The sequence below is a fragment of the Brassica napus genome, chromosome C9 (assembly GCF_020379485.1).
Source record: "Brassica napus cultivar Da-Ae chromosome C9, Da-Ae, whole genome shotgun sequence".
Classification (NCBI taxonomy): Eukaryota; Viridiplantae; Streptophyta; class Magnoliopsida; order Brassicales; family Brassicaceae; genus Brassica; species Brassica napus.
Genome location: NC_063452.1, coordinates 47,081,441 through 47,096,355, shown reverse-complemented (window position 1 = coordinate 47,096,355; position 14,915 = coordinate 47,081,441). Strand labels below are relative to the sequence as shown.

General features: G+C 39.1%; 4 protein-coding genes and 1 non-coding gene across 10 annotated transcripts; 2 read left to right on the top strand and 3 right to left on the bottom strand.

Annotated features, from left to right (window-relative positions):
* Positions 1-354: 354 nt before the first annotated feature.
* Positions 355-431, bottom strand: TRNAI-AAU. Its single transcript has one exon. It is a non-coding gene; the product is annotated as a tRNA-Ile (tRNA).
* Positions 432-2,101: 1,670 nt separating this feature from the next.
* Positions 2,102-6,360, top strand: LOC106451886 (glucosidase 2 subunit beta). Of its 6 annotated transcripts, none has more exons than XM_013893870.3 (16): positions 2,103-2,357; positions 2,449-2,565; positions 2,697-2,792; positions 2,909-3,148; positions 3,474-3,730; positions 3,930-3,998; positions 4,070-4,171; positions 4,332-4,665; positions 4,747-4,848; positions 4,938-5,039; positions 5,124-5,181; positions 5,286-5,354; positions 5,509-5,596; positions 5,748-5,809; positions 5,916-5,967; positions 6,072-6,360. In XM_013893870.3, the coding sequence occupies exons 1-16, from the start codon at positions 2,246-2,248 to the stop codon at positions 6,135-6,137; spliced, it is 1,926 nt and encodes a 641-aa protein (XP_013749324.1). In that variant the 5' UTR covers positions 2,103-2,245; the 3' UTR covers positions 6,138-6,360. The 6 variants fall into 6 exon arrangements, with proteins under 6 accessions (XP_048624717.1, XP_048624715.1, XP_013749324.1 ...); XM_013893869.3 differs by having other exon boundaries at positions 4,070-4,180; XM_013893868.3 differs by having other exon boundaries at positions 4,070-4,183.
* A 626-nt stretch (positions 6,361-6,986) lies between these two features.
* On the top strand, positions 6,987-10,100 carry LOC106451887 (probable pyruvate kinase, cytosolic isozyme). Its single transcript, XM_013893872.3, has 3 exons — positions 6,987-7,335; positions 8,492-8,953; positions 9,034-10,100. Exons 1-3 carry the CDS (start codon positions 7,114-7,116, stop codon positions 9,844-9,846), a joined length of 1,497 nt encoding a protein of 498 aa, XP_013749326.1. The 5' UTR covers positions 6,987-7,113; the 3' UTR covers positions 9,847-10,100.
* A 282-nt stretch (positions 10,101-10,382) lies between these two features.
* On the bottom strand, positions 10,383-12,267 carry LOC106451888 (E3 ubiquitin-protein ligase SIRP1-like). The gene is made up of 2 exons (XM_013893873.3): positions 12,061-12,267; positions 10,383-11,659 (listed from the first exon to the last, which is right to left on the bottom strand). The coding sequence occupies exon 2, from the start codon at positions 11,630-11,632 to the stop codon at positions 10,592-10,594; it is 1,041 nt and encodes a 346-aa protein (XP_013749327.1). The 5' UTR covers positions 11,633-11,659; positions 12,061-12,267; the 3' UTR covers positions 10,383-10,591.
* Positions 12,268-13,665: 1,398 nt separating this feature from the next.
* LOC106453910 (probable FBD-associated F-box protein At1g32375) lies at positions 13,666-14,592 on the bottom strand. The gene is made up of 2 exons (XM_022712524.1): positions 13,852-14,592; positions 13,666-13,683 (listed from the first exon to the last, which is right to left on the bottom strand). Exons 1-2 carry the CDS (start codon positions 14,590-14,592, stop codon positions 13,666-13,668), a joined length of 759 nt encoding a protein of 252 aa, XP_022568245.1.
* Positions 14,593-14,915: the final 323 nt, after the last annotated feature.

The window sequence follows — 14,915 nt, the reverse complement described above, 5'->3', positions numbered from 1 at the left end:
AGAATGGAGAAATCTGGTTCAGGCCAGAGAAATCATGGTTGGAGAAGACGAATCGAGATGCAGAGAAGCCTCAAGGATCTTTCATCGCGAGAAGAAGATTTTTCATCGGGGAATCGTAAAATGGAAAAAATCTGATTTTTCTCCAAAATTAAAAAACCTAATTTTTTAATGTATTGGGTTAACCCAGTGGCCAATTGGTTTGGCCCAAACTGTCCATGGGCAAATTCGGTTTTGTAGCCCAACTGGACCATTAAGTTATGGGTTCACCCAACACCCACCCAACACAGTCTGGACTGGGTCACACCCATGGGCACCCAACCAATTGACAGCCCTACATGTTAGCCCATAATGATAAGTAATATACAGGTTTCGAACCTGTGACCTTCGCGTTATTAGCACGACGCTCTAACCAACTGAGCTAATGGGGCAACTTGTTTTAATAACAAGGGCCTGTTTGTTTTTCCATCTGGATGGACCATCTGGATGAAGATGAGAGTTTTGTTTGTTTAGGCACTAAAAGTGCAACTCATTCAGATGGATCATCCGGATGACTTTTGAAAATTTAGGCTTAATTTTAAAGTTCATTCAGCTGAACCAATTTGGATCATTTGAATGGAGATGGTTCATTCAAAATTGTATAATGTCTATTATACCCCTAATGTAATTCACAAATTACAAACCTAAACATAATATCATTTTTGACACAAACGAAAACTGACAAAATTACAAAAACACTTTTTCGCGTGCTAAAAACTACATTTTCACGCCAAAACCCCAAAACGCATTTTCCTGCTAAAATTGCAAAAAAAATGTTTTCACGTCAAAATTGCAAAAACGTGTTTTTCCGCAAAAACCGAAAACATGTTTTCATGCCAAAATCACAAAAAAATGTTTTCACGCCAACACCCCAAAATACATTTTTCCGTCAAAACACAAAAAAACACGTTTTCCCACCAAAGTCGCAAACCGTGTTTTCCCGCCAAAATTGCAAAAACGTGTTTTGCTGCCAAAACAAAAAAATGTGTTTTCCCGCCAAAACCAAAAAACGTGTTTTCTCGCCAAAACCGAAAATTTGTATTTTCCCGCCAAAACCGAAAAATCTCGTTTTCCCGCGAAAACCGTAAAATGTGTTCCCACCAAAAACGTGTTTTCTCGCCAAAACCGCAAAAACGCGTTTTTCCGCCAAAACCGCAAAAATGCGTTTTCCCGTCAAAACCGTAAAAACGTGTTTTCCCGCCAAAACCGCAAAAACGCGTTTTCCCGCCAAAACCGCAAAAACGCGTTTTCCCGCCAAAACCGCAAAAACGCGTTTTCCCGCCAAAACCGCAAAAAACGCGTTTTCCCGCCAATACCGCAAGAAACGCGTTTCCGCCAAAACCGCAAAAACGCGTTTTTCTGCCAAAACCACAAAAATGTGTTTTCCTCCAAACACGCAAAAAATGTGTTTTCCCGCCAAAAACGTGTTTTCCCGACAAAACCGCAAAAACGCGCTTTCCCGCCAAAATCGCAAAAACGTGTTTTCCCGCCAAAATCGCAAAAACGTGGTTCCCTCCAAAACCGCAAAAACGTGTTTTCTCGCCAAAAACGTGTTTTTCCGCCAAAACCGCAAAAACTTGTTTTCTCGCCAAAACCAAAAAATTGTATTTTCCCGCCAAAACCGGAAAATATCGTTTTCCGGCCAGAGCCGAAAAATCTTGTTTTCCGCCAAAACATAAAAAATGTGTTTTCTCGCTAAAACCAAAAAAACTTGTTTTTCCGCCCAAACCGCAAAAAGAAAACTCGTTAATTTTGAAATAATTCTAATGTAAATATATTAAACTAAATAATTAAATGTAATATAGTTAAAATTAATATTAAACATATGATTAAATCAACACAAAGATATTTTGGTAATTTTTTTACTAAATACATTTGAATGGAAATGAAAATAAAGAAACAAACATAAGATCCATTTAGATGATTCATCTAGATGAGCTATGTAGATGGACAAACAAACAATCACAAAAATCTGAATGGATCATTTGAATAGATCATACAAATGAATCATTTGAATGCAGATGGCCAACGGTGAAACAAACAGCCCCCAAGATCATAAGTAAACAGATAGCTGCAGCCAATGCCATCGTTAGGCATGTATAGCTGAAACTGTGTCGTTTTGCGAAATCTGTCAAACTTCATCTCTCCCCAGTCACTAACTAGAGCTTGATTTGTTGTTGTTCTTTCTCCGGCTCCGATCTCGAAGAAGATGAGAGTACTACTATCCTTCCTTCTTCTTCTTTTTCTTGTCCTTGCTTCTTCTGCTATTAGATCGAGCTCGTCTCCCGTGACCGATCCGTTTCTCGGCATTTCTCCTCAAGGTTTGGCTTTCTTTCTCTCTCTGCTGATTGAAGATCCGATTTGATCTCCCGTTGGCTGTTTTGATCGGGTTTCGTTTCCGTGGATGTGTAGATGAGAAGTATTACAAATCATCTTCGGAGATTAAGTGTAAGGACGGATCAAAGAGATTCACCAGAGCTCAGCTCAACGACGATTTCTGCGATTGCGCTGACGGCACTGACGAGCCAGGTTCCTTTCTTCGTCTCTGTTGATATCATAAAGTTTGAAGAAGCTTTATCTTTTGTTACGATTTAGCAGATCAGTTTCATTGAGAATTCAGATCGTTTGATTAATATTTGCTCTATTTGTTAAACCTACAGGCACCTCAGCTTGTCCTAATGGAAAGTTCCATTGTCGGAACGCAGGCCATTCTCCCTTAGTTTTGTTTTCTTCAAGAGTTAATGATGGTATCTGCGGTAAGTATGTTGCTCAATTTATACCACCTGCTTATGTAAAGAGGAAGGAATTTTTGGAGGATTTGCATTCTGTCTATATGGTTCTTCTAAGTGTTTGTTTTCTGGCATGGGAGCAGATTGTTGTGATGGAAGTGATGAGTATGATGGTAAAGTGGCGTGCTCAAATACATGCTGGGAAGCTGGAAAAGCTGCTCGAGAGAATCTTAAGAAGAAAATCCAAACGTATAATCAAGGGGTTGTGATAAGGAGGAAGGAGATCGAGCAGGCGAAAGTGGGTCTGGACAAAGATGAAGCTGAACTAAAAAAGCTGAAAATCGAGCAGAAGATTCTGAAAGGGCTTGTCCAACAGCTCAAAGGTTTGGACATATAGTATTATCATGAGATAATCCGTGTGTAGGAAGGAATGTGAGAGCAGAACCTCGGATATAAGTGTAGTTAGGTGCTGGATATGCCTCTGGGTCAGTTCTTAAAAATCTTCACTAACCACCAAAAAGGCAGGAAGAAAGTGAGAGAATTATATGACTAGTACTTGATGTAGTGGAATCAGATAGTATTGTCAACTTATTTCTCTTTCATTATAACTGGCAATGATGACTTCCGATGATAAAGACAGAATTTTTCCCTTGACAATGTTGGTCTTATGAATAAAGATCTGAAATTTCCCTAATACTTCTTGTGTAGATCGCAAAGAACAAATTGAGAAGATAGAGGAGAAGGAGCGTCTCGAGAAAGAAAAGGAGGAGAAGGAAAGAAAAGAAGCTGAAGAAGCAGCCCAGCCGGGAAAGGGGGACGGTGAGGAGAAGACAGATGGCAATGAAAAGGTTGAAGGAAGCACAGACGGTGGAGAGATGCCTGGAGTTTCACAGGACGACGAAATTCTCGATGAAAACGAACATCATGATGAGACTGGTAGATACAAGGACTTGGATACAGATGAGGTTAGTTCTTCTCTTGTAAACTGAAATACATTTGCAAGCTTTCATCTTTTTGTTTTTGCTTATTCAACAAGTTAACATTCACATGGCTATTAATCCAATACCTTCAGGGCTTTTTATTTTTTGTTGAATTCTCTTGTTATGCTTTAAGCTCAGAGTTGTTGTGTCATCAAGCGGGCACTGAAGTATAATTTGATTTCAGGAGTCAGCAGCTGAAGCTGAACCAACAAGTGTATTGGAAGAGGGAACGCACAATAATCCTGCAGACCAGGTTTGAAAAATGATTTCATTCATATGCTCCTCCAGAAGTTAGATGATGATATAAGGTTGTGTACAATGCAGCATGTTGTGGAGACGAAGGAGGAATCTCCCTCATCTGAGGATCTCATCATCACAGCTGGATCTCAACATGATGGTAGTACCAAAAAGGAGGAATCAGACGAGGTGAAGAAGGTGGTAATTTAATTTCATTTTCTGGCCAAATGCTTACAATTTGTTGTCATAAACCTGAGTCTAGTTTTCTGAACTTCCATGATGAAAATAACTCTGACCTTTTGAGAGTTGTCGATTGCATTTTTCTAAGTACTCTATATTCTATATATAGGAGGAGGATATTGTATCGGAGAAGAAGGAAGCGTTGTCAAAGGAGGAATTGGGGCGTCTTGTTGCCTCTCGTTGGACAGGAGAGAATTCTGATAAGCCATCTGAGGCAGATGATAGCCCGAAAGCTGATGAGCATGAAAACCTTGAGCACACGCCCACCAGTCCACAGGAAGTAGAGGAAGATGATGGATTTGTGTCAGATGGTGACGAGGAAACAGGCGACGATGGAAAATACAGCGACCGTGAACCCGAAGATGATACATATGAAGAGGAGTATCGCCATGATTCTACTTCTTCCTACAAATCTGATGCGGAGGATGATCTCGATTTATCAGGTTTGCACTATTGACACAGATGTTTGTATTCTTTAAACTATCATAATAAGTATGGCATTATTAATATTTGATTACTTATAGAGACAACCTCAAGTCCTACCTGGTTGGAGAAGATACAAAAGACCGTCAAGAACATTTTACAGGCTGTGAATTTATTCCAAACCACCCCAGTGGACAAATCAGGTAAACTAATAGTATATCACTTCCATGGAAAGTAAAATCAAGACTCGTATGTCTTCAGTGATTCACCTGCTACGTTGTGGTATATGCAGAGGCTGATCGGGTACGCAAGGAATACGATGAGTCGAGCTCAAAGCTTAAGAAAATACAGTCAAGGGTTTCGAGCTTAGAAAAGAAGCTAAAACAAGACTTTGGTCTGTATGATAAAAACATCCTAAGCCATTACTTACGTTTTACCTTTTTCGAGTTAGTCCTTAGTATTTTTTTTCTTATTACAGGACCGGAGAAAGAGTTCTATTCATTCCATGGTCGTTGTTTTGAGAGCAAACAGGGCAAGTAAGAAAAATTATAGCAATTCATTGTCTACTTCCTTTCTTTATTAGCATTATCTCAGGTATTACAATTATGTTTATCTTATTCGGTACTTGCCTAATGTCTAGGTATACTTACAAAGTCTGTGCATATAAAGAAGCAACACAAGAGGAGGGCTATTCAAAGACTCAGCTAGGGTAAGTCTCGTTTCCGTACATACTGATCTGTATCATGGTACATTGTATTATACCTAATGTAACGAGGAATCAGTTCGAAGTTGCAATCAGATATCAGTAACTATCTATCTATGTATTTGGATTTAAACTTCTTTGGCTTAATGTGATTTTCTAGGGGATGGGAAAAGTTTGAGAACTCGTACCAGTTCATGACATATACAAACGGAGATAAGTGTTGGAACGGTCCCGATAGAAGCCTAAAGGTAAATATTCGGATATGGCTACTACATCCAATAAACTGCTCGAACAAAATTAGCTCCAACTATAACTAGACCACTATAAGAATTGATTTCGAGCTTGCAAAGGCCACAGAGACAAGAAATATAAAAAGCTTGACTAATTCTTGACATGCAGATCAAGCTAAGATGTGGGTTGAAAAATGAGCTTATGGATGTTGATGAACCAAGTCGTTGCGAGTAAGTTCTTTGTCTTGGTCTTTTTTACCTGTGTCACGGGTTATAGCGTTTTATCTATGGGTTTTCATTTATTTTGTCCCCCTCATCTCTTACTCTCTTGTTGCAGATATGCGGCAGTTTTATCTACTCCAGCTCGGTGTCTAGAAGATAAACTTAAAGTAAGCTGATGTGCATCTCAAATATCAAAGCCCGATGTTTAATCTAGTTACTTATTTTACTCGTTAACACTATCTAAACCGGGTGTTTGGCCTACTTTTTATAGGAACTACAAGAAAAGCTCGAGAAGTTGATGAACCAAGACCAACCTCAGAAGCACGACGAACTGTGACCATGTTTCTCGGATTTGTGTCAATTTAGACTACTAATCTTGCTCTATCTCAAAACGTCAAGAGGACAAAAAGTAAAAGTATAAACAGAGACGTTTTTTGGTCGGAAGAGAATTGATAAGTTCAAGTTTTACCTCATTGAACAATGGAGGTTCTATTTATCAACAGTACTTCAGACAATGTTAAACTTTTGGTTAAGAGAAAAGAACAGTTAGAAATCTGAAATTCGTTAGTAATGTGAAGGCATCTCGCCTACCATTCCAAAGTTCCACTTTTAAGATGAGAACGTAGTTTTGTTAGGTCATAAACAAGTGGTAAGTTTGGTTCGGTTTTGGCTCTCTGTCATACCATTTTTAAATATCTGAAACTTTATCTAAAAAGGAATTCCATTTCCAAAAGAGACAAACTCGAACATGGTATTTCGTTGAATCAAATTATTGCATTCAACACTATTCAAAACCAATATCAGATACAGATCTGTCAGCCAAAACATTAAATTAGTCATGTAAATACCATGTGTAAATAACAGTGAGTTAAAATTTTGAAACCATATTGTTGACTAGAAATATCAACTGAAGATATTTATTTATTTTTCTGAAAAACGCGGCCCGAGAATAGATCGAGAAGGTACAAAAAGGTCAAAGAAACGAATATTTGTTGTCAATGTGCGTCACCCCTTAATGGAATATTAAACCGGTGGTTAGCAAATAATATAAACGTATAATTTACGTGTCGGTCTTCTGTTGACCCAATCCTAAACCGGGTAACAAGCAGTAAATGTATTGTTGACCCAATCTAAACCAGTGACCTTCTTTTCTATAAGAGAAGAAAGGGCTCAAGACTTGCTTTTATTCGCCAGATCCTCTCTCTCTCTCTCTCTATATATTTTCCTTGTTCGTCAAGCCAGATCTCTCTCCATAAATCTCTCTCATCAGCGCTCCTCACTTGTGTCCCTTTGAAATCGCTTTTGTGTTAACGATGGCGATGATAGAGCAAAAGCCGAAGACGAAGATCGTGTGTACCCTGGGTCCAGCTTCGAGATCCGTTGAGATGGTGGAGAAGCTTCTGAAGGCGGGCATGAACGTGGCTAGGTTTAACTTTTCACACGGATCTCATGAGTACCACCAAGAGACTCTCGATAACCTCCGTCAAGCTATGCTCAACACTGGCATCCTTTGCGCCGTCATGCTCGATACCAAGGTTTGTCAGTAAATCGATCACTTATAGGTGTCTATGGTTAGCTCTCTCCCCTGAAGTGTGTTTCTGATTTCAATTTCACTGTGATCCGGTTTGCGAGTTTCTAATTGGTTTGTTACTTTTTTCGATCTGAAACGGTGACGCGTGTATGTTTATTGCTCGTGTTGAATGTCTCTTTATGTTTTTGTATTTTTACTGTTTTGTCTGTATATGCCATTTCTGTTGTGAATCTGATTATTTAGATGTGATGTAGTAAAGGTTTCCAATTATAACTTGAATCAGGACCAAATGTGCTGTTAAAAAGAGTTCAGGTTGTTGAAGAGACCATTGCTATTAACAGCACCTTAGATCTAGTGGGAATATGTTAATACTATTTTGATAGATTAGTAAGAAACCTGTAATTGTGGAAATCATTGCTCTCTCTGGTCTGTGATTATTGTTCTTTGTGGCTAGAGAAGTTAATCAATGTGTGGAGTATACAAGTTATATATAGAGTTGAAATCATTCTTTTTCCGCTTGATATGTTTGTTGTTTATACAAACATCACACCCTGCTTTATGTATGTTTAGACTGAGGCACAGTTCAAGAAACAAGAGACCTCTAGTTGTGGAGTCCGGAAGAGGATGTGTTGATAGACAATGTTCTCTTGTCTGTGATTATGATTTCTTGGGCAGATGATGTGTGTGAAGTAGAAGTTATGTCCAAGTTACAGTTGTTTGGTGTTTCTGTTGAAGATTCATACTCTTTAAGTTATAGCTGAAGTTGAAATCATTTTTTCAGCTTGGTATGTTTGTATGTTTATATAAATGTCACACCTGCTTTATGTATGTTTATTTTGAGTCAGACATGTTCACTTTTCAAGAAACAGAAGACTTGTAAATGTAATTGTCCAGTCTGAAGAAACTTGTGTTGATAGACAATGTTCTTGAATTGTTCTCTTGTCTGTGATTATGATTTCTTGGCTAGAGGATGTGTGTGAAGTAGAAGTTATGTCCAAGTTGCAACTGATACTCTAAACTTGTTTGGTGTTTCAATTGAAGATTTATACTCTTTAAGTTATTGACATTGTATATTTTAAATTTATAAATTGTGGCAGATCTATTTTGGTTTCTGGCTATTATTACTAACGGAATTGGTTTTGTATTTTTCTCTTATAAAGGGTCCTGAAATCCGAACCGGGTTCTTGAAAGATGGGAAACCAATACAGTTGAAACAAGGCCAAGAGATCACCATTTCGACTGATTATGACTTGCAGGGCGACGAGAACACTATTTGCATGAGTTACAAGAAGCTGGCTGTAGATGTGAACCCTGGGATGGTCATTCTCTGTGCCGATGGTACTATTTCCTTACTCGTCCTCTCTTGTGACACAGAGAATGGTACCGTCCGTTGCCGCTGCGAGAACTCCGCCATGCTCGGTGAGAGGAAGAATGTCAATCTCCCTGGTGTTGTCGTGGATCTCCCTACTCTCACCGAGAAAGACAAAGAAGACATCATGAAGTGGGGAGTCCCGAATCAGATCGACATGATCGCTCTGTCTTTTGTCAGAAAAGGTTCAGACTTGGTTCAGGTTAGGAAACTACTTGGAAAGCACGCCAAGAACATTCTTCTCATGTCAAAGGTATATGTTAAACCAAAGCTCTCTCTCTCTCTGTTTACAGTAAAAAAAAAATTGATTATGATTGTTTTGTGTTTGATTAGGTTGAGAACCAAGAAGGTGTGGCGAACTTCGATGACATTCTGGTCAACTCCGACGCCTTTATGATTGCAAGAGGAGATCTCGGCATGGAGATCCCGATAGAGAAGATCTTCTTAGCTCAGAAAGTGATGATCTACAAATGCAACATCCAGGGGAAACCTGTGGTCACAGCGACTCAGATGCTCGAGTCCATGATCAAATCTCCTCGACCCACAAGAGCCGAAGCCACTGATGTAGCAAACGCTGTCCTCGACGGCACGGACTGCGTCATGCTCAGTGGCGAAACCGCAGCTGGAGCGTACCCTGAGCTAGCTGTGCGTACCATGGCTAAGATCTGCGTTGAAGCCGAGAACACGCTTGACTACGGAGACGTCTTCAAGAGGATCATGAAGTACTCTCCGGTTCCAATGAGCCCACTTGAGTCACTCGCGTCCTCTGCTGTCAGAACAGCTAACTCGGCTAGAGCCACACTGATCATGGTCCTAACCAGGGGAGGAAGCACGGCGAGGCTTGTGGCTAAGTACAGACCAGGGATGCCGATTTTATCAGTCGTGGTTCCGGAGATCAAAACCGACTTGTTCGACTGGTCTTGCAGCGACGAGTCACCCGCGAGGCATAGTCTTATCTTCCGTGGTTTGATCCCTGTGCTGTACGCAGGGTCGGCAAGAGCCTCGCACGATGAATCGACAGAAGAAGCTATTGAGTTTGCGACTCAGCAGGGGAAAGAGAAAGAGCTGTGCAAGACTGGAGACTCCGTTGTTGCTCTACTCCGAGTTGGTAACGCTTCCCTAATCAAGATCTTGACCGTTAAGTGATGATTAAGAAAAATCCCGTTTTTGGCGTTTGAGGAAACGCCGTTTTTCTTAATATGAATTTTATTCAAGATTTGTGATTAAAATCTTGAGATAGAAAACTCAAATTCTCTTTCTTGCTGATTACAACTGTGGTGACCCGTGTGAATCCACTTACGGTTTTCTTTTCTTCTGGATTTCTATTGGTTGTAAGGAACTAATGAATGGTACACGTATCTCTCTACTATAGTACTATCATGATTTTCTTTTTGCTTTCATTTCCTTAGTAATTGTGAAAATCTATTTTTATATCATGTTATAATTCAAAATCCGGAGCATGAAGACAAAGAGAGAAGAGACAGCGCATGAGTCACCCGCCCATACAAAAAATCATTCCGACAAAGAATTAAAGCCTAAGAACATGAAGATTGAATTATCATCGCCCACACAGAGAAAATCATTCTGACAAGTTTTAATCATTCTCTCTATTTTGTTTACATTTTCATCATTATTTGGACATCATTTGACATATATAATTAAACGAGTATAAAACAAAAACATTGAAACAAACACGCAAAGCAAAACTAAAATTGATCATCTCTGTACAGCAACAATTATAAGAAGGTTGAAACAAATAATAACAGATAACACCTCCATGGATTTTTCTTTGTTCAACAATCTGAAGGAACGAACATCATTTTTATGTACATAGAACAAGAACAACAAAACCAAGATGTTTTAGTTTATGAGTGTTTTGTTCTTCTTTTCATCAGCGAGAAGAACCAGAAGATCCAGAGGATGAAGAAGAAGAAGACGAGAACAATCCACTAAATGGCCATGAAAACGAAAACCTTCTTCCATTACCACTCCTCGCATCATCCTCTCTTCCTCTTTCCACATTCTCAACAACGTTTCCGTTACTACTCTCCGGAATAGTAGTTCTTGTCCTCGTTGGTTCCTCCGTTTCAACCTTACTCTCCGCAGAAGGAAGCTCGAACCGACACACGGGACAAGAGCTATGAAGCTCAAGCCACGGAACAATACACTTAACGTGAAACTTATGCTTACACGGCATCTCCTTAGCCTCCACTCCTTTCTCAAACTCATCCAAACAAACCGAACACTGCAGCAACGGCTCCGTTATCTTAACCGTTGGCAGAGCATCGACCACTTCTTTGCGAGCAGGTGGAGTCCCTTGCCTGTTGGGATCATTCTCAGCTAAATGCTGAAGCAAAAGATCTAGACCAGGTCCGATGAAGTAATCTCCAAGCGAAGTCAAAGCAGGATGGCTACTCTGCGCTTGTTGTCCTTGAACGACGAGGGACTGGTTCAGCGGATTGATCATTATAACTCTATTGCTCTCTCGATCAGATGTGTCGTACTCAGAAGCAATCCCTGCGCGTATCCCTTGAAGCAGCTGTAATATATTCCCTGAGCTTCTTCGTCTTCTCCTTAAGAGAGATTCAAACTCTCTGTCCAGATCAATCTCTCCACCGTGTCGTCTAGCTAGATGATGACGGTACGCATCATTGGATTCATCATCATTATCATCATTGTCTTCTTCTTCATCAAACTCTGCTCTCCTAAACCTTCTCGGTCTCCGAGGAGTACTCATCATTCCAAGCAAGACTGGTGCCCATAGAGACATAGCACGGTCTGTTCCCGGGTCTTGAACGCCACTTCCATTACTGCTCATTTCTTCGATGAATCCGCTTTGGCAAAAGGGACATTTGATCTCAGATTCCGTTACTGGATTCACCATTTGTGAACACATGTGACACCAATACCTAGCTGCCATTGTTTCCTCCATGTCTTTCTCCTTTCAACCTCCCTAAATCTGCAGAGACAAGAGGAGTAACACAATGAAACCCTCGAAACTCTGTTTTGTTTGCCTATCATCTTGCAATTCGTTTTTCTAGTTCAGATCTAAAGACAAGAGAATTGTATCCCTTAAAGTTTCCAACTTTGACCAATCAATTACAGGTTTCAGACAAGAACATGTTTGAAAAGGAGAGGACAAGTCAAGCTTCTTACACAGATTTGAATAGAACCCAAAACCCCACAAAACAAAAATTAGAATCTTGTAAAAAGATCAAAGAGGAAAGAACCGTTTAAACAAGGAAACAATTTTTTGTCCTCCTTTTTTCATAACATTTTTATCAATTAACAAACGAAAAAGGATTGAAAATCATGAAAGAAAAAACCCAGAAAAAAATTGCACAACATAAAAACCATTACCTTTAAATATTCTTTGAATCTGGTCCTCCTTCTTTTGGTTATTTCTAAGAAATTAAACCCCCAAAAAGCTCAAGAGATTTTTTTTAAGATGCTTTTGCGAGAGGGTTGGAGAAAAAAAAAGAGAGAGAGAGAGAGAGGAAACGAAGAAGAGAAAGAGTGGAAGGAAACAAAAACAACCCAACCACGTCCTCTCTTCTAACCCAAACTCCTTTACCTTGTTTCCTCTTTTACTTTATGTCCTTTTCTTAATTAGCATTGATTGTTAGTATTAAATCATTAATGAAGTTTTAAGACTTTTTGTTAATTTTAGTCTTTCCCTCACACAATTTTAGGTTTATTACTAATTTATCTTATCATTAGCTCATTCAACGCTTTGTGGTCTCCGTCTAATTACGTTTCCATGTTATTTATTTGGTCATATTATAATGACTACTATATGTATGCTACTTGCAAGAGAGAATAAAGTACATGTCTACTATCTAAAATGTATGTAAATATTCGTTTGATGTAAGACTTAACAGGTTATTAATTTTTATATCTTTATAGATGGGTGAACTATATCGTTCGCTTGACATTTATTTTCTATGATTGAAGAATGAAGATAACTTCTTTTAAACGGAATTGGACCGAGTATTCTCTATTACATTCTTGATTCTTCAATAATGTGTTCACATACTGTTTCATTATGCGTTATCAACAAGTAACAACTTCATACTTGGAACCCACTACTCCAGCCAAAGGTGTCTAAATCACCAACAGAGGAAACCCTGTTTAAAAGAAAGATTTCACACTAGACCATTTACAATGGACTAGCAACAGTTGAGCCCTTTTAAAAGAAAGATAACACATTAGATTATGCGTTCGTTATGTTTTCCCAGTCGAACGAAATATATGTTTCCTTCCTCCACAACATGGAGACCAAGAGGAGGGACTTTTATGACTAAATGAGCTAAATATAGGAAAAAAAACTCACAAGTTCTAATTTCTTATATAAGATTCAGATGTAAAATGTTTTGTCTTGGGGGAGGAAAAACGAACAATGTGTTTTTTTTTTGGGTTTATATATTTGTCATAAAATATGAAATTAGAATGATAATGAAAATTCATAAGATAGTGGATATTTGGTGATGTCCCTCTGACTATTGAACATGACTTGTCTCCAGAGCTGAGCCTGTAACTTCAGTCATATATGTTCCGACATGCAGGCGAACTCCTGGGCAAGAAAGCTAACTCCGTGCTCATTTCAAGTTTCTTGCGGCTGGTGGGTATAGGTTTTATAATTACTTTCTTTAAACAGAATCCGTTTTTTAAGATGAATTCTACCCCATCCCATTCAAAAGTTTCAAGACGCGTTACCAGAAATTCAGGAACTGAGCTCGGTTCACTCCAGCTGGGGCGCAGTTCACTTTTAATGCACCGCTGAGATAAATTGAGTGGGACATAAATACACAACGCATTAGAGATAAATGTAAAAGGAAACTGAATGATTTGGGACGAAATATATGTACCATATAAAGTTTGAGGTATCGTAGATTAGGGGAGTTATTGAGCATACGCATAAGTAGACTCAACCATTCTGTTTCACATGTACATATCTGTAAATGTTTAAGACAGTGGAAAACACTGCCAACATGACACAAATTCTGCATAAGAGACCCCAATAAGTTCAATAAACAGTGTTAGTGCCAATTACATATTTTATCCACAAGGACACATTATGTATCAATAAATTAGTACCGACGAAACCCAAGAATGAATTAGCAAGCTAGTGAGCTAAAAACAACATATTACCTTTGAGGTTTGGAAGCAGAGAACAAGACGCTTGGCTGAAGATAGAGAACATAGAAGCTGCTCAGTATAGGGGCGCGTTGTGAAAACACTTGCCTTCACTATCTTATTCATATTATTCTCAATGACACAAAACCCATCCCAATCATCATCAATTTTCAAGTACTCTAAAGAAGGAGCATCTATCACAAACCCATGTGCCTCCCCTTCACTTATGTGTCCTGATGTTTCCAAGACTAGACTCTTTAGATGAAGCATACTAACGCTAAAAACGGACACATTGTCACTTGAACATAGCTCAACAACCAAGTCTTCAAGAAGAGGACAACTGGATAGTAGCTTGGCAACAAATACATCACCAGGGTACTTCATCAATTCAAGACTCAGTTTTCTAAGAGATGGGAAAGAAACTGAAGAAGCTTCATCATCTACAAGAACCGCGTTTCTTAATTCCAAGGTCACAAGCGTTTTGAAGCATCTAGACAAGCTTTTAGGAAGCTTCACTGGATATTTAGTTCTAGTAGAAGCATCAATCTTGATAACTAGCTCACGCAAACTGCGCTTTTCTGCAGCTTTAATCCACACTTGTATATCTCCACTAGCCCAAGATTTACCAAGTTTGAAACGCAAAGCATCTATAGTTGGAGCCTCGTGCAGAAGCAAATACCTCTCTACATAACGCGAAAATTCTCGGTAGGATAAGTCTTCGTAATGGCTATAATCGAATGTGAGTACTGGCACCATCAGCCAGAGAAATTACCACCGTTTTGACAAAAGCATTGTGTCCGCAACATCAATCAGTCGCAGAAACGACAACATCAGGCAACTGACTTATCCTGTCCACAGTTAAGAGGTAACACCCTTTTTTTCCAAAGGTTTCTACTCCAAAGCCTAAAAACATAACTAAGGTATTCTTAGGAAACAAAGCAAAACCCTAGCGAGGTACAGAAAACAAACTACTACTAGAAGGAGAAGAATAGTAAACCCAAACTCCTTTGCAACATAACGTATAGGACAAGTATCAGAAGAATAATCAAATACCTAAAATTCCGCTAAAATATAAATAT